The 22,277-nt window shown below is 45.3% G+C and overlaps 1 protein-coding gene across 2 annotated transcripts; it reads right to left on the reverse strand.

The window, feature by feature from the left end:
* Positions 1-36: 36 nt before the first annotated feature.
* WSB2 (WD repeat and SOCS box containing 2) lies at positions 37-22,012 on the reverse strand. Of its 2 annotated transcripts, XM_049865558.1 has the most exons (9): positions 21,914-22,012; positions 14,550-14,718; positions 11,476-11,720; positions 11,177-11,308; positions 3,606-3,706; positions 2,135-2,307; positions 1,265-1,375; positions 1,036-1,143; positions 37-471 (listed from the first exon to the last, which is right to left on the reverse strand). In XM_049865558.1, the coding sequence occupies exons 1-9, from the start codon at positions 21,924-21,926 to the stop codon at positions 309-311; spliced, it is 1,215 nt and encodes a 404-aa protein (XP_049721515.1). In that variant the 5' UTR covers positions 21,927-22,012; the 3' UTR covers positions 37-308. The 2 variants fall into 2 exon arrangements, with proteins under 2 accessions (XP_049721515.1, XP_049721514.1); XM_049865557.1 differs by lacking the exon at positions 21,914-22,012 and having other exon boundaries at positions 14,550-21,584.
* Positions 22,013-22,277: the final 265 nt, after the last annotated feature.

Consider the following 22,277-nt stretch of genomic DNA (forward strand, 5'->3'; position numbering starts at 1 on the left):
CATCAATAACTGCACTTTGAATCAGAACGACTAGAAAAAGTTCAACGTTGCTGTTTATGAATAGACTTAAGATTTCATGTGAGGCTCCGTGGCCAGAGGCGCGGAATCCATGCCTCTGAGACTGCCTTTCACAGGTCAGAGAAGGACCCAGGACTAGTCCACTGGAACCTGGTTTTGCTACATTCTATTCACAGTCCCAAACAGGAGTTGTACTTCCATCCAAAGACCAGATGTCTGGCCCATTATTCCAGCATGTCTCTGCCAGGAAGATTTAGGCTGCTACAAAGAAAGACTCCATGGAGCGTTGCTTAAAAAGTCCTGTATGTGAGGAACTCTTTCATTTTCTTGGGTATTGGCAGTGCTAGGACTTGGTAAGTTGTCAGGAAACTTCGAAGGGCTTTCCGACATAAGTGCTTCAGTGATGACAGGACCCTAGGAGCTGTCCAGAACTGGACGTGGCCATCTCTTGTCCTGAAACAAGAGAAACCAGTGAGTTGAGACAGACTTTGTAGGGTGTGAATGTTTCTACTTTGACTTGAATAGCAGGGGACTCCAAGAGTGAAAGGCAACCCTAACTGTGGAAATGGAGGTTAAGGCTGCTGATAGCACTGTTAAGAATCCAAAACACCTTTGATGCCAACACGATTTATCTCTGTCAGCACAGACTTTTCTAAATCAGACTATTAGTTCAAATTAACAGAGGGAAGAGTGCCACCTACTGAATTACAGATGTTATCTGTAAGGTGGTCTCTTTGCCCTAAATGGTTTCCTATATAAATTCTTAATATACATACCCTCTTGTAGACTTGGCCTATTAGGTGGTATGAACTGTAGATCTTTAATTACATTTAGGTTAAATATTAAGGGGAAATGATCAACTATATTGGCAGAATGGAATATAGAATTTTAAATAATGTTGGATACCCTTAAAGGCTACCTCATAGGCAAGAAAATTCTAGAAGCATTCTTTCTCGAAAAAGCTACATAGTACACTCAACAGAAACTGCTACCCATCTGTTCAACTAACATACATACCCTGTGGCAATAACTCCACCATGTGGAAAAAATGTGCAGCAAAGACCATTGGTCATAGGAGCAAATGCAACGGGAGTTTTCAGTTCCAGGGCCCAGATCCTGAGCAGTCTAGACGAGACAGAAAGGAACATTTACACCAGAGCTGACCTGAGGCCAGGCTGTGCGGGCAATGCTGCGATTACGTGCAAGCACACGCTCTGAGGCTGAGCAAACAGATTCCCCTCCTCACCTGTCATCCGCCACCGTGGCAAGGTACAGGCCTTCAGGAGAGAAGCACACGGATCTCAGCGAGCTGATGTTGACATCACTGTCGTCCATGGCGGGGTCAAGCTGGGTGTGGCTGAGGAGGAAAGAAACTGGATGGGAGGCCTGGAGTGATGCCTCCCCCACCCCACCCCACCCACCTCCAGGCAGGAGACCAAACTATGAAAAGGCTCAAGATACCTCTTGTGCCCCTTCTGGAAAACCTGGGATAAAGCAGACTGGAAAAAAAGGGCATTTCAGAAGCCACCAAGTATCTTGCAGAGGGGGCCGAAGGGTTACTAACACCTCCTTGTGCTAATTTCTTTATGCAAAGTAGGTCAACCCTCACTTCAATGCCACAGGACAAACTGAAAAAAGTTTTTCAGGCTAAGATATATGATAACTGTGGGACTACCTATTATTTGCTTCATGAAACAACAAAGACAAAGGGAAAAAGTAGACCGAGTTCATGAGAGCACAAAAATTCATTCTGGAGATAACGGCTTTTGATAGGAGGATCATTCCGAACTTGTTAGTACAGTTATTAGTAAATGGAAATAAAAAGTCACTTTGAGGTTTCATAATGCTGAATCCACAGACGTAAGGACAGCCTCCTAGGTCAGGAGACGTGAAGACACTGAGGTCTAATTTAGAGAACACAACCGACAGTGGAACACGCACAGGCACGCCACTGCCTCAGAATAAGCATTTAAGAAACAGTCCCAGACCCACTGCATCCTTTTACCCCCGCTGTCCCTTCCCATGCCCCACTCTTCAAGAGGCGCTTATCTGATCCAAGGTAGGTTTCTCATCAGTCACCCCACAAGGAAATCTTAAGCAGGGGTTCAGTCCTTACTGGAGTGACCTCAGCCTCTCGCCAGTGTAGGGGTCCCACATGATCACGTTGGTGTCGTAAGAAGCCGTGACAAGCAAGGCAGAGTCGGGGGAGAAGTCACAGGAGACAACACTGCTTTGGTGGCCCTCTAGCTTCCGGATTAACGTGTAGGAGCGCATGCTCCATAGAAAGACCTGCGAAGAGCAACGGGCCTGGTTAGGGGTGTTAACCAAGTGCTTATGTGAGGAAAAGGCACCGCCTGCGTTTCCCTCTCCGGTCCCACAGCCTCACGGCCAGGTGAAGCCCAGTTCTCACTGCCGCTTTTCTACAGCTCTGGTACACGTATCAACAGATTTAAGGACAATAAAGGGTGTGCTCACGGAGCCTACTTTAACCCAGCTGCTGTCAGGCCTACTCCAACTCCTGGCGACCCCACGTACGTCAGAGCAGACTTGTGCCCCGTAGGGGTCTCAGTGGCTCATTTTTCAGACGTAGATCACCAGGCCCTTCTTCTGAGGCACATCTGGGTACCAGGAACCTCCCAAGTGCGTTAACTACGTGCACCACCTAGGGATTCCAGCGCTTACTTTGAGGGAGAATAAGGTAGGCCGATCTTAGGAAGACTGCCAGCTAAAATATGCCTGTAGAAGCTCCTGAGTTCCCCTTCTGAGCCCGGCTTGCACATAGGGTACTATGTGTTGGGAGGATCTAAGCCAACCGCTATCTCTTCTCTTCACTTAGAACCAAAGGTAGGGGCCAAAGGTGAACTCCAGGGCTCCCCACAAAGCGATGGCACCTGGCTTGCTGGTTTACACTCCGCACCCCCCAACCTTGTTTACTGAACTCTGGAAATCTGCTCAAAGACTGCAAGTCTGACCAGCTCATCACTTTAAACCTTTTCGATAATCATTAAACAAAAATAGGATTTTCCTTCCTTTCCTTTAAGATGACTCATTTTCACAGAGTTCCAAGCCTCCAATGAATGATCAACCAACTGGGCCATACCGAACAGTGAACTCTCAACTTCAGCGAGTCAGTCACAGCAAACACCTCCATGCAAATACAGAATTCAAACCCAATCTGCTCCCAGATGGCTCCTGGGCGTCCAATACTTTTTTTTTTTTTTTTTAACAGACAGGATTTCAGAGCAAAGGTCAACAGTTTCTGGTTTGAATTGAAAATCTTAATCAGATGAACATAACTGGTTCAGAGGAAATCTGGATCCACTGTGGCTTTCAACTTTTAAACTCTTACACTCCAAGGGGAAAAGAAAGTAAAAATTGTCCCTTTACCACTTTGAAAAGGCACACAGCCCTCTGATGATGGGAGCGACCTACTTTCAAATACCTCCTCTCTTTGTTAAAGTGCAGGGAACCTGCAGGAGGCGGCCAAGGCCCACCAGTGCCTTCTGTTGGGGCCGATCTGCTCTAGACCTCCATGTCTTGCTTAACTAAGGCCATAGAGGAAATGGTACCCAGCATTTCAGACTTACAGACTTCTCTCCAGCAGCAGAACACAGCATGCTGCAGTCTGGGGAGATGGAGCAGCAATACACCCACTGTAGGTGGCCCGATAACACCTGGATCTGTTTACCTGGCAGAAAAAAAGAGGCAAATAGTGAGCCAACCTTTAAAATGGCAAAGCAGGAAGACAGAGGACCAGTAGTAATGCCCCACCCACCCAGTACACATCAATCTGGTTCTCCATCAGCTGAAGCCCAAAGCCTACTTTTTTAATGTAGAAAAAAATATGGCAGGATTTGTCATTTAAACACCTGAAACCTATTAAAATATTCTAATGGCCAAGGGAAATTACTATATACCAGTTCATCAAAAACTACAAGGCTAACCACTATGGAAAAAGATATAGCACCTCCTTAAAAAACTAGAAATAAAATACCGTATGATCCAGCAATCCCACTCCTAGGAATATATCCTAGAGAAACAGGAGCTATCAGAAGAATAGACATATGCACATCCATGTTCACGGCTGCATTATTCACAACAGCAAAGAAATGAAAACAACCTAAATGCCCATCAGCAGATGAATGAATAAACAAACTGATACATATACACAATGGAATATTACACAATGATAAAGAACAATGATGAATCTGTGAAACCTCTCACACAACATGGATCAATCTGGACGGCATTATGCCCGGTGAGATAAGTCAATCACAAAAGGACATACACTATATGAGACCACTATCATAAAAACCCAAGAAAAGGTTTACACAAGAAAAAAACAATCTTTGATGGTTACCAGGGAGGGGAAAGGTGGGGACGGGAAATTGCTAACTAGATAGTAAACAAGTGGTAACTTTGGTGAAGGGAAAGAACACACAATACAGGGGAAGTCAGCACTACCCAACCAAGGCAAAGTCACAGAAGCTTCTTAGATACATCCAAATACCTTGAGGGACTGAGTTACTGCTGCTAAGGGCTGAGGACCATGGTCTTGGGAGACATCTAGGTCAATTTGCGTAACATATTTCATAAAGAAAATGTTCTACATTCTACTTTGGTGAGTAGTGCCTGGTGTCTTAAAAGTTTGCAAGTGGCCATCTAAGATACATTTATTGATCCCATCCTGTCTGGAGAAAAAGAGAATGACAAAAAAACAGACACAAGGAAAATATTAGCCCAAAGGACTAATGGACCACACAAACCACAGCTTCCACCAGCCTGAGGCCAGAAGAGCTAGATGGTGCCCGGCTACCACCACAGAGCACTCTGACAGGGATCACAAGAGAAGGTCCCGGACAGAGTGGGAGAAGAACATAGAAAAAACTCAAATTCACAAAAAAGACCAGACTTATTGGTCTGACGGAGACTGAAGGAAATCCCAAGACTATGGCCACCGGACACCCTGCTAACTCAGAACTAAAGCCACTCCCTAAGTCCACCTTTCAACCAAAGATTGTTGTTGTTGTCAGATGTGAACCAGCTGGTTCCAAATCATAGTGACCCCACACACAACAGAACACAACACTGCCTGGTCCTCACAATTGTTGCTACGCTTGAGCCCCTTGTTGCAGCCACTGTCTCAAACCATCTCATTGAGGGCGTTTTTTGCTGACCTTCTATTTTACCAAGCATGACGTCCTTCTTCAAGGACCAATCCCTCCTGGTAACGTGTCCGAAGTATGTGAGACGTAGTCTCGCCATCCTTGTTTCTAAGGAACATCTTGGTTGTACCTCTCCCAAGACATATTTGTTTGTTTTTTGGCAGTCCATGGTACATTCAATATTCTCTGCCAACACCACAATTCAAAGGCATCAATTCTTCAGTCTTCATTATTTTTTTTATTGTACTTTAGATAAAGGTTTACAGAACAAACTAGTTTCTCATTAAACAGTACACGTAGGTCTTCCTTAACCACTCTCCAGCTTTCACATGCATATGAGGCGACTGAAAACACCGTGGCTTGCGTCATGCGCACGTTAGTCCTCAAGGTGACATCTTTGCTTTTCAACACTTTAAAGAGGTCTTTTGCAGCTGATTTGCCCAATGCAACGTGTCTTTTGATTTCTTGACTGCTGCTTCCACGGGTATTGATTGTGCATTCAAGTAAAATGAAATCCTTGACAACGTCAACCTTTTCTCCATTCATCATGTTGCTCACTGGTCCAGTTGTGAGGATTTTTGTTTTCTTTATGCTGAGGTGCAATCCATACTGAAGCCTGTGGTCTTGATCTTCATTAGTAAGTGCTTCAAGTCCTCTTCACTTTCAGCAAGCAAAGTTGTGTCATCTGCATGACACAGGTTGTTAACGAGTCTTCCTCCAATCCTGATGCCCTGTTCTTCTTCATATAGTCCAGCTTCTCGGATTAGTTGCTCAGCATACAGATTGAATAGGTATGGTGAAAGGATACAACCCTGATGCACACCCTTCCTGACTTTAAGCCGTGCGGTATCCCCTTGTTCTGTTCCAGTGACTGCCTCTTGGTCCGTGTACAGATTCCCCTGTTCTGGAATTCCCATTCTCCTCAATGATATCCATAGTTTGTTATGATCCACACAGTCGAATGCCTTTGCATAGTCAATAAAACACAGGTAAACATCTTTCTGGTATTCTCTACTTTCAGCCAGAATCCATCTGACATCAGCAGTGATATCCCTCGTTCCATGTCCTCCTCTAAATCCGGCCTGAGTTTCTGGCAGTTCCCTGTTGATATACTGCTGCAGTCGCTTTGGAATGATCTTCAGCAATATTAATGATATTGTTCAATAATTTCCTCATTTGGTTGGACCACCTTTCTTGGTAATAGGCATAAATATGGATCTCTTCCCGTTGGTTGGCCAGGAAGCTGTCTTCCAAATTTCCTGGCACAGATGAGTGAGCACTCTCAGCACTGCATCCCTTTGTTGAAACATCTCAATTGGTATTCCGTCAATTCCCAGAGCCTTGTTTTTCACCAATGCCTTCAGTGCAGCTTGGACGTCTTCCTTCGGTACCATCGGTTCCTGATCACTTTACCTCCTGAAATGGTTGAACGTCCAATTCTTTTTGGTATAGTGACTCTGTGTATTCCTTCCATCTTCTTTTGATGCTTTCTGCATCATTTAATATTTTCCCTGTACGATCCTTCAGTACTGCAACTCGAAGCTTGAATTTTTTCTTCAGTTCTTTCAGCTTGAGAAATGCTGGGCATGTCCCTCCCTTTTGGTTTTCTATCTCCAGGTCTTGCACGTATCATCATAATACTTTGTCTTCTATAGCCGCCCTTTGAAATCTTCTGTTCAGCTCTTTTAGTTCATCGTTTTTTTTCCTTTTGCTTTAGCTATTCAATGTTCAAGAGCAAGTTTCAGAGTCTGTCCTGACATCCATTTAGGTCTTTTCTTTCTTCCCTGTATTTTTAATGACCTCTTGTTTTCTTCATGATGTCCTTGATGTCATTCCACAACTCGTTTGTCTTCAGTCGTTAGTGTTCATTGTGTCAAATCTATTCTTGAGATGGTTTCTAAATTCAGGTGGGATATACTCAAGGTCATACTTTGGCTCTCATGGACTTGTTCTAATGTTCTTCAGTTTCAACTTGAAATTGCATATGAGTAATTGGTGGTCTGATCCGCAGCTGGCCCCTGGCCTTGTTCTGACTGATACTATTGAGCTTTTCCATCATCTCTTTCCACAGATATAGTCAAGTTGATTCCTGTGTATTCCATCTGGCGAGGTCCATGTGTAGTCGCCATTTATGTTGGTGAATGAACATATTTGCAATGAAGAAGTCGCTTGTCTTGCAAAATTCAATCATTTGATCTCTGGCATCATTTCTTATCACCAAAGCCAAATTTTCCAACTATTGGTCCTTCTTCATTTCCAACTTTTTCATTCCAGTCGCCAGTAGTTACCAGTGCATCCTGACTGCAGAAGTTGGTAAAAATCTTCAATTTCTTCATCTTTGGCCTTAGTGGTTGGTGCGTAAATTAGTAACAGTTGTGTTAACTGGTCTTCCTTGTAGGAGTATGGATATTATCCTATCACTGATGGCGTTGTACTTCAGGATAGATCTTGTAATGTTCTTTTTAACGATGAATACAATGCTATCCCTCTTCAAGTTGTCGTTCCCGTGCAGTAGACCATATGACTGTCCGATTCAAAATGACCAATACCAGTCCATTTCAGCTCACTAATGCCTAAGATATCGATCTTTATGTGTTCCATTTCATTTATTCTAACCAAATATTAGACAGGTCTATAAAACATACAATAACACATGTGAGGAACATGCTTCTTAGTTCAAGAATATGAGACCAAATGGGCAACACCTGCCCAAAAGCAAAGACAAGAAGGGACAAGAAAACTGGATGAACGGACACGGTGAACCTGGAATGAAAATGGGGAGAGTGCTGACACATCGTGGGGATTGCAATCAATGTCACAAAACAATTTGTGTGAAAATTTTTAAATGAGAAACTCATTTGGGCTATAAGCTTTCCCCTAAAACATAATGAAACTGTAAGACCAGCAGGGCAAGGATGGACATAAATAAGGTAGCTTTCAGTATGCAAAGCCCTGGTGGCGCAGTGGTCAAAGGGCTGCTAACTGAAAGGTTGGCTCTTCAAACCCACTGGCCACTCCAAGGGAGAAAGATGTGGCAGTCTGCTTCCGTAAAGATCTACAGCCTTGGGAACCCTATGGGGCAGTTCTACTCTGTCCTTTACGGTCACTATGAGTTGGAATTGATCTGATGGCAGTGGGTCTGGTTTTGGGTTTTGGTAGCGAGAACATTCTTTTCAGATCCCCAACCTCAAGTACTCTGAAGTAGACTTCCCAATTTTGAGATCATTTTCATCTTCATCTCTCCCTCCTCTGCAATGGTTTCCTCATCATCACAAGGATTCCATTTTGGACTCTCACCTACCTCCAACGTTTGCCTGGGGGCGGTGTCCGGAGGAGCAGGTGTGGAGTCATTAGGGACACGTGCCTGGAGCCGGACAAACTTGGGTTTACTCAGTACATAACCAGGATTACTAACAATCTCTCTTGGTCTCAGTTTTTAGAAAAAGTGAGTGTCATTCATGGGGGAATGGCTGAATATATGAGGGCATATCCAGTCTTTTAATGAAGATGGTATTAGAGCTATAGATTTTGCACTGTTTAATGAAAAAAAGCAACATGCAAAACAAAAATATGAAGAACCTGATTCCATTTCTCTCTTCACAAAATGGCCCCCAAACGCCTGAATGCTTCTGTGTGTCTGTATTGTTCTCAGTTGCTGTTGAGTCCATTCTAACTCATGGCGACCCCATGTGTGCAGAGTAGAACTGCTCCAGAGGGTTTTCAAGGCTGTGACCTTTCAGAAGCAGACCGCCAGACCTGTCTTCTGAGGCACCTCTGGGTGGATCTGAACCACCAACCTTCTGGCTAGTAGTCGAGCACATAACCATCTGTGCCACCCAGGGACTCCTGCTGTTTGTATGTGTTTATACAATTAGAGAAAAATATGGAAGGCTATACACTAGGCTTTTCTTTTTTTTTTTAGAACGGTCTGCTAGTAAGTTTATTTTTTGAACATTTTATTGTTGTTTAGGTGAAAGTTTACAGAGCACACCAGTTTCCCATTCAACAGCTTGTTTTCTAATATTGGTTGCAAATCCTTGAATTTGTCAGCACTCTGCCTACTTCCTCCCTGGGTTCCCCATGTCCATTTACCCAGCTTTCCTGCCCCTACCGTTCTTCTGAACTTTGCTTTTGGGCAAATGTTCCCCTTTAGATCTCACACAGGTAATTGTTCTGAGGTGCACATTCCTTACTGGTGTTATTGTTCGTTTTACGGGCCTGTCTATTATATGGCTACCGTGTGATCTCTGAAAGGGATTTTAGTTATAAGTTTGAAGGGTGTCTAAGAGGCCATAGTCTCGGGGTTCACCAGTCTCTATCAGAACAGTAAGTCTGGTCTTATTTATGAGTTTGAATTTTGCTCTACATTTCTCTCCCACTCTGATATACCAGGTTCTTGAGTTACCAGATTGCAGTGGGGTGGGGTGGAGAAGAAAATGTAACAGAAGGGAAGATGAGAGGAAAAACAGAAAAAGAAAGAGCCAATCCAAAAAAAAAAAAAACCCAAAAGGAAAAAAAGAATTTTAAATAAACATGTACATGGTCATGCATATGTATTTACGAAGTTTATGTATATTTTTGAGTATATATAAATAAGTTTTTTTTTTTAAGTCAGTCATAGTTTTTCAGCTGCCTCCCAAGGTAGTTGTGAGTATTCAGTGAGTTAAGCCAAGGCTGTAGGGAAGTGCCTGGTACCTGGGAACACTACTTTCTTCCCTCCTCTCCCTTAAATGCCCTCATGATTGGCCTAACTCGTTCCACCCACTCTCAGCCATCCTTATCTAGTCCTCCCTTGCCAAACACCATGAGATTTCCAATCCAAGCACCTTCCTTAGATGGCAGCTAGCTGTCGCTGTACACTCATTCAAACAGCTCTAAAAGGGAATCCTTTGAGAAGTCTTCTCAGTCAGCAGACCTGTCTTAGATTGTAGGATGACCAGGACGGCAATAATGGGCAGAAACTGTCTACAGAGCTCTCTTGGTGATTAGATGCCTTCAGATGAGGACACTACAAAGCACCTCCTGAATACTGTGTTTTCACAAGTGATCAGGCTCGTTTCTAAGTGGCCAGAGGAGACGGTCCCCTCTTGTGGTCATGGGGAGCTGGGAGAGTTACAGTGACTTTGCCTGCTCGGGGATAGTGCCTCATCACAAACTGTCCACGCTGCCATTTCTTCCTTCCACCGGACCCCAACCCCTCCATGCCTGCACACCCTGGGGAGAAATGACGTGGCAATAAAGTTCCCTTCCCTATGTCACCTTTCCAGTTAATGATCAAAACCTGTGATGTCTGGAATTCTCTTCTGGGTCACTCCTGTATACAGTTCTGCTCCAGAAAAACTCCCCAAAGCTGAACCCTTCTAGCCAGAGAGCATTATTCTCGTCCTAGTTCTACTTCATAAGGACACCCTCTGTTTCTAACAGGAAGGGAACAACATTAAAGGCTTCTAAGTCAGTGGTGAAAACCTGGGAAGACTCTCTCTCCCATGGGACAAGAGGCAATATCTGAAGACATTTTCAGTTTTCATGGCTCGAGGTAGCGCTATTGGCATTTATTTGGTAGAGGCCATGGGCAGCCCTCCACCACAAAGAATTATCCAGCCCAAAATGTCAATAGTGCTGAGGCTGAGAAACCCTGTTTTAAATCATGTATTTTCAACAGGGGAAATATCACGTTAAAGAGGGCAAAAATTGGTTCTTGGGGGCTATATATATACGTATATATATGTATATGTATACACACACACACTTTTTTTTAATGTACAAAGCACAGATATATATCCAGTACATAAACAGGATATCAGTGTATCTGTGCTACTAAAATCTCATGGGGGGTAGTGAATAAGAAAAAATACCTAAAAAGCCTCCTTAGGAAGTGATAATGGGGGGAGGGGAATGGAGAAACACTGTTCTAGATAAAAAGGACATAGGTAAAGTGAAGAGAAGGGCCAAACAGAGTACTTCTGAAGTTGCCAAGTAGTTCCATCACCCACCGTGTTTATTCAGGTCCCAGATGCGAAGAGTCTTATCCCGTGATGCAGACACCAGAATCAAACTGCCACTGGGTGTGAAACTCAAATCTCTCACAACATCTTGGTGGCCAGAAAGGTTCAAAAGCAGGAGCCCTAGTGTGGAAGCAAAGGCACTCGGTCAGTGAGTGGGAGTGGTGGTGCCCCACCTGCCAGTCCCTGCTTCACTCCTTGGCCGCCTGGGGGCCGGGAACCCCTCTGGGGCCTGATGAGAACCTACACATGAGCCGCCCAGCACCTTGAGCCAGCCAGAAATGACCTACCTGTTTGCACCTCCCAAATCTTGATCTGCCCATCATTGAGTCCCGTGGCAAGTATCAGGCATGAGACATCTGGCACTTGGGGATGGTGACGTGCCCAGAGCCTCCTGCTGGGTGGAGAGGGCCATGGGCTAAAGGCCAAGCCCCAGACGATCTGACCGCAGTCCAGGGTCTTCTCCTTTGGGCTGCCTCGCCCTTTTGGATCATTTTTGCTGCTTCGACTTTTGGCTTCAAACCCTTTAGGGATGCTAGGGAAGAAGAGATTTCTTAATGAGTCTGAAACTTATCAGGTCAACTTGTTATCACGCTAACTTTCCATCCTGGGTCACCTAAAACTTTAAAGTCCTAGAAACAAATTGGGGTGTACCTCTTCTTTTTAGAAGTCGTGCAACAGAGGCCTCACTGGCCCCGGCTCATCCCATTTATGACGGCCCCATGGTGGGGTGATGGGGCTTGTGGGATAACTAGTTCACAGATGCTCCAGGGAGCCACACGTTTGTTCAGAAAGTTGTCTTGGGTTTTGATGTGTGGAAAGAAAGATGAGAGCATACTGTGGGCCCAGAATTAGGACAGACATAAGGGCTGAGTACTCATCTGCTGCTCTCCCCTTTATCTCTAGTTTAGAAAGTCCCAAAGCTGAAAAGCCATTGTTGTCAATTCCAACTCACAGTGACCCTACAGGACAGAGTAGAACTGCCCCATAGGATTTACAAGGCTGTAATCTGGAAGCAGACTGCCGCATCTTTGTCCCATGGAGCAGCTGTTGAGTTTTGAACCACCAACCTTTCAGCCAGCAGCCAAGCACTTTAACTACTGTGCCACCAGGGCTCCTTTATAAAGTCCCAAGGACTTGACAATACAAGTTGTTTGCTACATGTAATTTCCTCCTTCACTGCTATGTTTCAGTCAGTTAATGAGGAAGGAGGCTCTTTCACTTACTTCGTTGATGGTACATCTAATGCAGGAACCAACCACAGCTGTTCAGAGGTGCACCTGACCTGCAAGATCTCTCAGCCCAACCATGTCCCTTTACATTCCACTTACTTACGGTGAAACATAAGGCCAGATAAGCAAAGTGAGGTTCATTGCTTCAGAAGTAGGGCCCCATCCACTACCCTGCCTTGCGGAAAATATCTCAAAGGCATGAGCACCTCAACAGTACAGCCTGGGGCGTTCTGCCTGAAACACGTTTACTCTGTTTGTGGCACATTTTATCAGTGCCAGTAACAAATCCTACTTTTGTGTGACTCTGACCACACTCAGGTGTATATCAAACTGATGGTGACGAGATGTAGATAAAACAAAATGGAGATGACAAAGCTGGATCTCAAGATGAGTTAAGATTCAGTCTGAAGAGAGATCCTATACTCAACGCATACATAGCTGAACCTCCTTATGCGCTACAGGTGTTTCCAAGAAGCTGGAAGTCACATTTTTGTCAAATGTGTGCTTTAAACATTGCAGAGCATTTTAACCAATACAGGTCTTGGTTTTCTCATCTGTAAAATCAGAAGGAGGAAATGAGACAAGTGCAGCTTCCTTCAGCTCTAAAAATCTATTAGTCTAAATCAGAGGCTGGCAAACTACACCCAGGCCAGCAGTGTTTTTGTAAATCAAGTTTTATTGGAACGCAGCCACACATTTGTTTACTGTTGTCTGGATGTTTTCACGCCACAGGGGCAAAACTGAGTAGTCGCGACAGAGACTGCAACCGAGAGAGACCCTATGGTCCACAAAGCCTGAAACATTTACCATCAGGCTCTGTGCGGAAAAAGTCTGCTGATCCCAGGTCTAAATGACCAGATGTGGTCTAAAAATTAATTTTTCTGGCAAAACAATCTGAACGTAATTGTGCATGTCTTTCAATTGGGCCTTCCCTCTTGTGGGCAGCACTTACTGCCTCTGCCAATCCATACACTGCGCAGGCCTGCCTGGCCCTGGCAGAGGTCCCTGAGTTTGCCATCACAGGAAGAAGCACTCAGAAAGCAGGCTACACCTTCAGTACTGCACTCTTTTAAAGAATTATCTATACGAGAACAAACTGACAGCAATAACTCTAAAGCATAGATGAGAAGTTTAGGGGACAGTAAGTCTAAGTCAAGGAGCCCTGGTAGTGCAATGGTTAAGTACTCAGCTGCTAACGGGAAGATTGGTGGTTTGAACTCACGCAGCAGGCTCTATAGGAGAACGACCTGGTAATCTGCTTCTGTAGGGATTAAAAAAAAAACCAGACCCATTGTCACTGAGTTGATTCCGACTCAAAGTGACCCCATAGGACACAGTAGAACTGCCCCCCAGAGTTTCCAAGGAGGGGGTTCCAACCAGTGGATTCAAACTGCCGACCTTTTGGTTTATCCACTGTGCCACCAGGGCTCCCTGTAAAGATTGTACCCCAGAAAATCCTAGGGGGCAGTTCTACTGTTACATGGGTCGTTATGAGTTGAAATTGAGTCGACATCACCTGACAAGTCCAAGTCAATGACGGTGAAACAATACGGACGAAGAAAGCGAGAATGGGGACATAATATGAGAAGTGTAACCAATGTCACTGAACTATACACGCAGAAAGTGTTGAATGGGTTTATGTTCTGCTATGTATATATTTTCAAACACACAAAAATACAAAGAAAAGGCAGGCTACAGGAAGACCTTTGGCAAGGCTGCTTAGAACCTCCAAACTTAAGGTTTGTTTCATTTTTTAACTTTTTTGTAAAACCCTAATTTCCTGTATTTTCACCACAAAAAGAGAAATAAAATTAAAAAAAAAAAAAAACAATATTAAAAAAATTTCTTAAAAAACCCCAATGAACTATACATTATAAATGGACAAACTATATGGTATGTAACTTACATCTCAATAAAGCTTTCAAAGAAAAAGAAGTTTGACTTGGGGCTAACGTAAACTCCTCAGAAATAACTTTCACATGTCCAGAATTTGGTGCTGTTCAGCCATTTTCTCTCTTTCCTGTTCTTTAGCAGGGAGAAGACAAATGAGTGGGAGTAATGTGGAAAGACTCCCAAGTGCCCTTCCTGAAAATTTCCATCGTTTCCTCGGGTCAGAGCATGAGGGTACTTACAACTGCTCTTCCAGTGGCCAGGGGATCAGCTTGACGATGCAGTGTCCTTGAGACCAAGCAAACCAGGAGCCATCAGGCGAGAAGGCGACGCTCCAAGTCTCACAGCTCGACTTCCAATCAAACTGGTGGGGGCGCCCGGGTTTGAGCTCGGCCAGCAGCAGCGGTTCCTCTGGGGCAGGAGACAGCATGCTTCAAACAAGCACTCCGACTTCCTGAGACAGTGGGGAGACAGGCTCCCAGACTACCTAGCTGACTCAGACACAGGAAAGCCACAGTCTCCCAATGACCAGGAGTGACACTTTTTGGATTCTGACAGGGAGTTGTCACTTAAATGACCCGGAGCAATAACAGAAACCACAGGCCACATTCCACTGTGTTTACTCAGTACTGCTGGTTAACCATGACTCGAGTAACCTTTGTGTGGGTGAACCAAGTGAATGGAAGCCTCACTTTCCCAGGAATGCCGGAAGAGGAAGAAAGAAGAGAGGCGACCACACAAGGATTATGTTAGATAGTGCAGATTACTAGGCCTAGGTTCTATAGGGTCACTATGAGTCAGAATAGCACTCTCTGCTAGGCCACCCACAGACCATGCTAAAAATGAAACACACATCATGTCACTACTTTCAAATACATTCCAAGCCTCCAACTGCCTTCATTAGAAAGGCAATTGGCCCCAGCCTACCATGAATTTGGCCCACACCATTGATCCACAGTCTTCCTTCCATGATAGCTCCCTGCATGCTGCACTCTGGCCACACAAGACTCCTTGACACACATTCCAACCTGAACTCATTTTCTGCTTGTAAGAATGCCATCCAGATTCACAATTAAGAAGCATAACCAGATCACACACTATCAAAATAGAAATAAATGTCACCTTGGTAATTTCATTCTTTCCTGTTGTACCCAATTTTCCTCTTGGCCCCCTACAGAATTTAAGCATCCTTATTTAAACACTCCACAACCCATCTGTCTGCGGAAAGAGATGATGGAGAAGCTTGATATCAACAATCACAACACGGCAAGGGGCCGACTGTGGAACAGACCATCCATTGCTCATATGCAAGTTCAAGTGAAAGCTGAAGAAAATTAGAACAAGTCCACAAGAGCCCGAGTATGACCTTGTGTACATCCCACCTGAATTCAGAGACCACCTCAAGAGTAGATCTGATGCACTGAACACCAATGACCAAAGACCACAAGGGTTGTTGGATGACATCAAGGACATCATACATGAAGAAAGCAAAAGGTTATTAAAAAGACAGGGAAGAAAGAAAAAGACCAAAATGGATGTCAGAAGAGACTCTGAAAGTTGCTCTTGAACGTAGAGAAGCTAAAGCAAATGGAAGAAACGAAACAAAAGAGCTGAACAGAAGATGTCAAAGAGTGGCTTGAGAAGACAAAGCAAAGTATTATAATGAAATGTGCAGAGACCTGGAATTAGAAAACCAAAAGGGAAGAACACACTTGGCATTTCTCAAGCTGAAAGAACTGAAGAAAAAATTCAAGCCTTGAATCGCAATACTCAAGGACTCTATTGGCAAAATATTGAACGATGCAGGAAGCATCAAAAGAAGATGGAAGAAACACATAGAGTCGCTGTACCAAAAAGAATTGGTCGACATTCCACCATTTCAGGAGGTAGCATGTGATCAAGAAAGGATGGTACTCAACGGAGAAGTCCAAGCTGCACTGAAGGGACTGGTGAAAAACAAGGCTCCAGGAATTGACGGAATACCAATTGGCATGTTTCAACAAACAGATGCGAGGCTGGAAGCACTCACTTGTCTATGCCAAGAAATTTGGAAGACAGCTACCTGGCCAACCAACAAGAGATCCATATTTGTGCCCAGTTCAAAGAAAGGTAATCCAACAGAATGAGGCAATTATCAAATAATATCATTAGTATCATACAAAAGTAAAATTTTGAAGATAATTCAAAAATAGTTGGAGCAGTACATCGACAGGTAACTGCCAGAAATTCAAGCTGGATTCAGAAGAGGTTGTGGAATGAGGGATATCATTGATGTCAGATGGATCTTGGCTGAAGGCTGAGAATATCAGAAAAATGTTTACCTGTGTTTTACTGACTATGCAAAGGCATTTGCCTATGTGGATCAGAACAAATTATGGACAACATTTTGAAGAATGGGAATTCCAGAATATAACGGTACTCACGTGGAACCTGTACATAGACCAGCTGGCAGTCGTTCGAACAGAACAAGGGGATGCTGCATGGTTGAGAATCAGGAAAAGTATACGTCAGGGTTCTACCCTTTAGACCATACTTGCTCAATCTGTATGCTGAACAAATAATCCGAGATGCTGGGCTATGTGAAGAAGAACGCGGCATCAGGATTAGGAGAAAACTTATTAACGAACAAAGACTGAAGTGGAAGTTGTCAAGGATTTCATTTTGTCTGGATCCACAATCAACATCCATGGAAGCGGCAGTCAAGAAATTAAATGACATATTGCACTGGGCAAATCTGCTGGAAAATACGTCTTTAAAGTGTTAAAAAAACAGCGCTGTTACTTTGAGGACTAAGGTGTGCCTGACCCAAGCCATGGTATTTTCAATCACCTCATATGCAGCGAAAGCTGGATAAGGAACAAGGAAGACCGAAAAAGAACTGATGTCTTTGAATGATGGTGTTGGTAGAGAATACTGAATACTACACTGTAAACTACCAGAAGAACGAACACATCTTGGAAGCAGTAGAGCCAGAATGCTCCTTAGAAGGGGAGGGTGGTGAGACCTCGTCTCATGCACTTTGGACACATTATCAGGAGGGACCAGTCCCTGCAGAAGGACATCATGCTTGGTAAAGTAGAGGGTCAGGAAAAAGAGTTAGGTCCTCGACAAGACGGACTGACACAATGGCTGCAACAATGGGCTCAAACATGGCAAGGATTGTGACAATGGTGCAGGACTCGGCAGTGTTTCGTTCTGTTGTACATGGGGTTGCTATGAGTCCGAACCAATTCAACACCACCTAACAACATTTAAACACTCACCAGCTGTCTGTCAGTTTGTCGTACTGTGGTGGCTTGCATGTTGCTAAGATGCTGGAAGCTATGCTACTGGTATTTCAAATACCAGCAGGGTTACCCATGGTGGACAGGTTCTAGGCTAAGACAGACTAGAAAAAAAAAGCCTGGCAATCTAATTCCAAAAATCAGCCAATGAAAATTCTATGGATCAAAACAGAATACTGTCCAACTGGACTCAAACATGCCAGTGATGGTGAAGATGGCGCAGGACTGGGCAATGTTTCATGCTCTTACACATCCGTTACATCGCCATGAGTCAGGGCCCAATCAATGGCAGCTAACAACATTCAAGTACCGAGACAATTTAATCTGTGTTTCTCCCAGGGTTTAGCACAGTATCTGTGCTGTTTCATCAACGAGAACGGCAGTTCCTAGTTCAATTCTCTACTCCAGTTGAAGATTCTCAATGGCTGACGAAGCTCAGAAGTTAAAGGCCTTCAGAATTGATTTTTCTGACCACCCTCGTTGTGATATACAGTAATATCATAAAAGCTGGCTTCCATCCCGAATGAGGTCACTTCCTGATGCGTGTGTTCCACTTTGGTCGTTTCCAGACTTTGACCCTTTTACAGCTGTTACAAGGTAAACAACTTGATGAGGAAATAATTTGTACATATACAAAATAATGTCAAAATGTGAAAAGACGTATCTTAAAATATATGAATGTCCTCCCTGCTTCCACTCTATTGTCGCATCACCCATTCTCACCTCCCATTGTGATCATTTTAAAGTATGAATCACTTCCAATCACTCTCAGAAGAAAGTCCGAACTCCTCACCCTGTCCTCAAAGTTCTGCATAATCTGACTTCTTCTCCCACCTGGTCTTGTACTTCTGGTGTCCTCGTCCCTGGCTCCAGCACACTGGCCTCAGGGCCTTTGCACCAGCTATTTCCTTCACCTGGACAGTCCTTCCATGGCTGCTACCTTTTCTTCATTCAGGTGTCAGCTCAAAATGCCACCTCCTTAGAGAGTTTTTCTCTGATTCTCAAGTCACAACTCCTCACCTTATTTTCTTTATAGCACTCATCACCATTGGATTACCTGTTTGCTCCCCAGAACTAAAACATCAACTCCACAGGAACAGAACCTTAAATGTTTCTCCCCAGCACCTAGCAGAACTCCTAGCAGAGAGCAGGCAGTCAGTAAATATTTGCTGAACAAATATACATGGTATATTCTCTTTAAATATAAATGAAATGAAGCCTTTAACTATGAAGATGCTTATGCCAAACATTTCACATGAGCCATAGCCAGAATTCACACTCTATTTATGAGACTTGGGGACTTTAGCTATTTCAAGTTCAGGAATCCAGGAGCTAAAAGGAGGGGAAAATAAAAAAAAAGAAAACCCAGTGACTCTCATCTCTCCATTTTAGAACGAAGGAAATTCTGAAGGGGAGTCTGGGCCCAAGCTAGACTAGGTTCCTGGAAAAGAAAGCCATAATTAGTGTGGAATTTCAAAAAAAAAACAAACAAAAAAAGAGCAGAGAGGATCCGGCTTCATCTCAGATCGTACCTGCAGTGACCACAGATCAGTTTTCTAATCAAGCACTGGGATGTGTTTGGACAACCAAGCTGAAGGGGAAAATATTTATGATTGGGCATCTTTTGTCACAGGTGATTGGCCTTAACACAGTGGTGGAAGCTAGTACCCCAACCACAGGGAAGCCAGTGACTTTTCCTGCCTCAAGACCTTCACATTAGCTGTTCCATCTGCCTGGAAAGCTCCTTCCCTGGTAAGAGCCCCAAATCTTTGCCCAGCTGCTCCATCTTATCATTCAGGGCTCAGCTCTGATGTCACAGAGGCCTTCTTGATCTTGCTCTCTAAAGTGGCCCCAATCACTTTCCATTTACCCTGTTTTTCTTTGTAACTATCACTCCCAGACATTTCAGTGGCTTATATGTCGTTTTTATGTATTGATGGTCTATCCCTTCCCCATCCCCACCGAAATCAGAGAAAGCTCCTTAAATCAGGACCTGTGAACCTTATTCCCTACCATCGTGCTGTGCGATCCAATATGGTAGCCACTCATCAGTGTGGCTACTTCACTGATAGGTGCTGTAGAGTCAAGTCCAACTCATAGTGACCCCATGTAACAGAGCAGAACTGCCCCATAGTGTTTCCTAGGCTGTAATCTTTATGGAAGCAGATTGTCAGGTCTTTCCCCCTCAAAGCCACTGGCTGGATTCAAACAGCCAGTCTTTCAGTTAGCAGCCAACCGCTTAACTCCTGCACCACCAGAGCTCTTTATGTGGCTAGTAGGCACTCAAAATGTGGGGAGCCCCAAAGATGTTTGACAATGAGGTATGCCGTAAATATAAAATACACACCAATTTTAAAGACTTACTATGAAAAAGAACGTAAAGTAGTTCAATAATTTTTTTTAATTGATTACATGTTCAACAACAATATTTGGATATGGCAGGCTGAATAAGATATATTTTAAGAAAAATCAACTTCACTGGTTTCTTTCTTTTCACTTTTTTCAATGAGGCTACTAGAAAATTTTAAGCTACATACGTGGCTCACATTATACCTCTACTGGTTAGTGCTGGCCTCAGGGATGCCTGGTACATACTATACGCTCAATAAATATTTGTTGAATGAATAAATGAATTCTAACCACTGCTCTGAAGATATCTACTGTCATCCACTGTTATCACAATGAGCTTTATTCAGCTTCAAAAGAACATGAAACTCTCTGGCCTTTTTACAGTAGCTCTGCCCACACCCCAAAACACAGCCATCAATCATTCGGAAAAACCCAGAACTGGAAACAGATTCCAGTTAAAAGGGGAGGCCAGCTACAGATCGCTTTCAGATTTAGCTGCAAGCTGTCAATGGAAACAACAGCGGAAGCTATAAAAAGCTTCACAGAAGATCCATGAAAACAGTATGGGCAGCTTAAAAAGAATTCTATGGTTAATACACTGCCTGAAAAGAAAGTCCTTATCAAGATGGGAAGGCAGGGAGAGGTACCTCTACACCTTTTACTGAATAGCTGACTCCAGCAAACAAAGAAATGTCATCTCCCAAATTAAAAAGTACCACCACCCCAGGGAATACCCTGATTTCAACCTACCCGCCAGCAACCCCTGCTCTCGATTTGATCAAACAAGCCAGAGGAACACAAATATCAGCAAGCAGCATTCTCCAGAACTTCACTGGAAGAGTACAGAGGCTCTGGAACAAATGCTAAACCTTAGGACTTGACACCTTCTGAGAATTTCCCCTACAGAAAGGGCTCTTAAGCACAGGTGTTGGGACTACCAGCCTGAATTTCTATATAGGTGGGGTTTAGGGCCACGGTGTTTGAAAGGAGGAAGCCTCCAGGGACTTGTCTTGAAGTTTTTGCATAGCAAGCACAGTTTCCACTTAAGGCTGTATGATCTTTCGGGTTGGCCTTCGACGTATATCCAATATTCTCTGCCATCCACGGCCTTCTGAGAATGACAGTCGCTATCATGGATAGAGGTAAGTACCTCACCCATCCACGTATGCTAAACCTGCCTGATCATACATGTCACCAGCTATCAGCATTTCCAGCCCCACCCCACCGGAATCAGTCTCTACCGAGAGAGGCTCCGAATATTTATATATTTTGTTGTTGAAAGTATACACAGCAAAACATACACCCATTCAACAATTTCTACCTGTGTGCAATTCAATGGCACTGATTACAGGGATTCCAGATAACTCTTAGGAAGAAGCAAGTCTAGGATGATCCCAACCTTACCCTTTCAAAAAAAAAAAAAAAAACCCTTTTAGGAGTGTACTATTACACCCAGTTTGCAAATAAAAACTGACACTTGGGGTAGGGGCAGGGGGTTAAGTGGCTTGTCCAGGATCACACAGCTTGCAAGGGGCAGGGCTGACTCCCATCCAGACCTGCAGCCAGGAGTGACGAGTGCGTCACCTAGCACCTGGGTACCCACCCCCTTGGGTATCACCCCTTCAGGGTTCTGGCGCCCCCCGCGCCCCACCCAGGCGCAAGTGACGGACCCCAGGTGCCCCGGGCTGTCCCGGGGGAGGGATCCCTGCCACGCAGAAGCCCGTCCTTCCCCCGCCCGGGTCCGCGCTGGGAGACGCCGAGGCGGCCGCTGACAGCGAAAGTGAAACAAAGCTGGGCGCCGGGCGCTCACCGCGCCGCCGGCCCCGAGCCGACGTCCCCGGCCGCAGCGCCCCCGCCGCCTCCGCGTCCCGGCCCCCGCCCCCGCCGAGCCCACCTCCCGGGGTCACCCCCCAGCACCCCGGGGAGGACGGGCCTCGGCCCCGCCGGGCGACAAGGGCGCCCGGCCCGCTCACCTCCGGCCTCCATGGAGGACGCGCAGCTCCCGCGGCAGGCGGCCGGCGGCAGGCGGCAGGCGGCGGCCGCCTCAGCCCCCCGGGCCGCCGGCCCTCATGCCGCCCCCGCGTCGCCCGCCCGCCCCGGCCCCCGCCCCCGCCCCCGCCCCCGCCCCCGCCCCCGCCCCCGCCCCCGCCCTGCCGCCGCCGCCGCCGCCGCGCCCGCCGCCGCCCGGAGAGGCCATCAGCTGCTTCCTGTCACATGGCGGCGGGCGCGGGCGGGGACGCGCGGGGGGCGGGGCTGGCGAAGCGCGGGCGGGAGACGCGGGGGGACCGGGGACCCCGGGAGGGGGAGCCGGGGCTGGGGATGCGGACGGGCGGGGCG

The sequence above is a fragment of the Elephas maximus genome, chromosome 22 (assembly GCF_024166365.1).
Source record: "Elephas maximus indicus isolate mEleMax1 chromosome 22, mEleMax1 primary haplotype, whole genome shotgun sequence".
In the NCBI taxonomy this organism is placed as follows: Eukaryota; Metazoa; Chordata; class Mammalia; order Proboscidea; family Elephantidae; genus Elephas; species Elephas maximus.

Coding starts and splice junctions, on each gene's coding strand:
- WSB2 (XM_049865557.1), bottom strand. CDS start 14,737: ATGCTGTCTCCTGCCCCAGAGGAACCGCTGCTGCTGGCCGAGCTCAAA. Junction 2,308..3,605: donor CTGCTGCTGGAGAGAAGTCT/GTAAGTCTGAAA, acceptor TGCTCTTCGCAG/GTCTTTCTATGGAGCATGCG. Junction 1,144..1,264: donor GCCACGGTGGCGGATGACAG/GTGAGGAGGGGA, acceptor TGTCTCGTCTAG/ACTGCTCAGGATCTGGGCCC.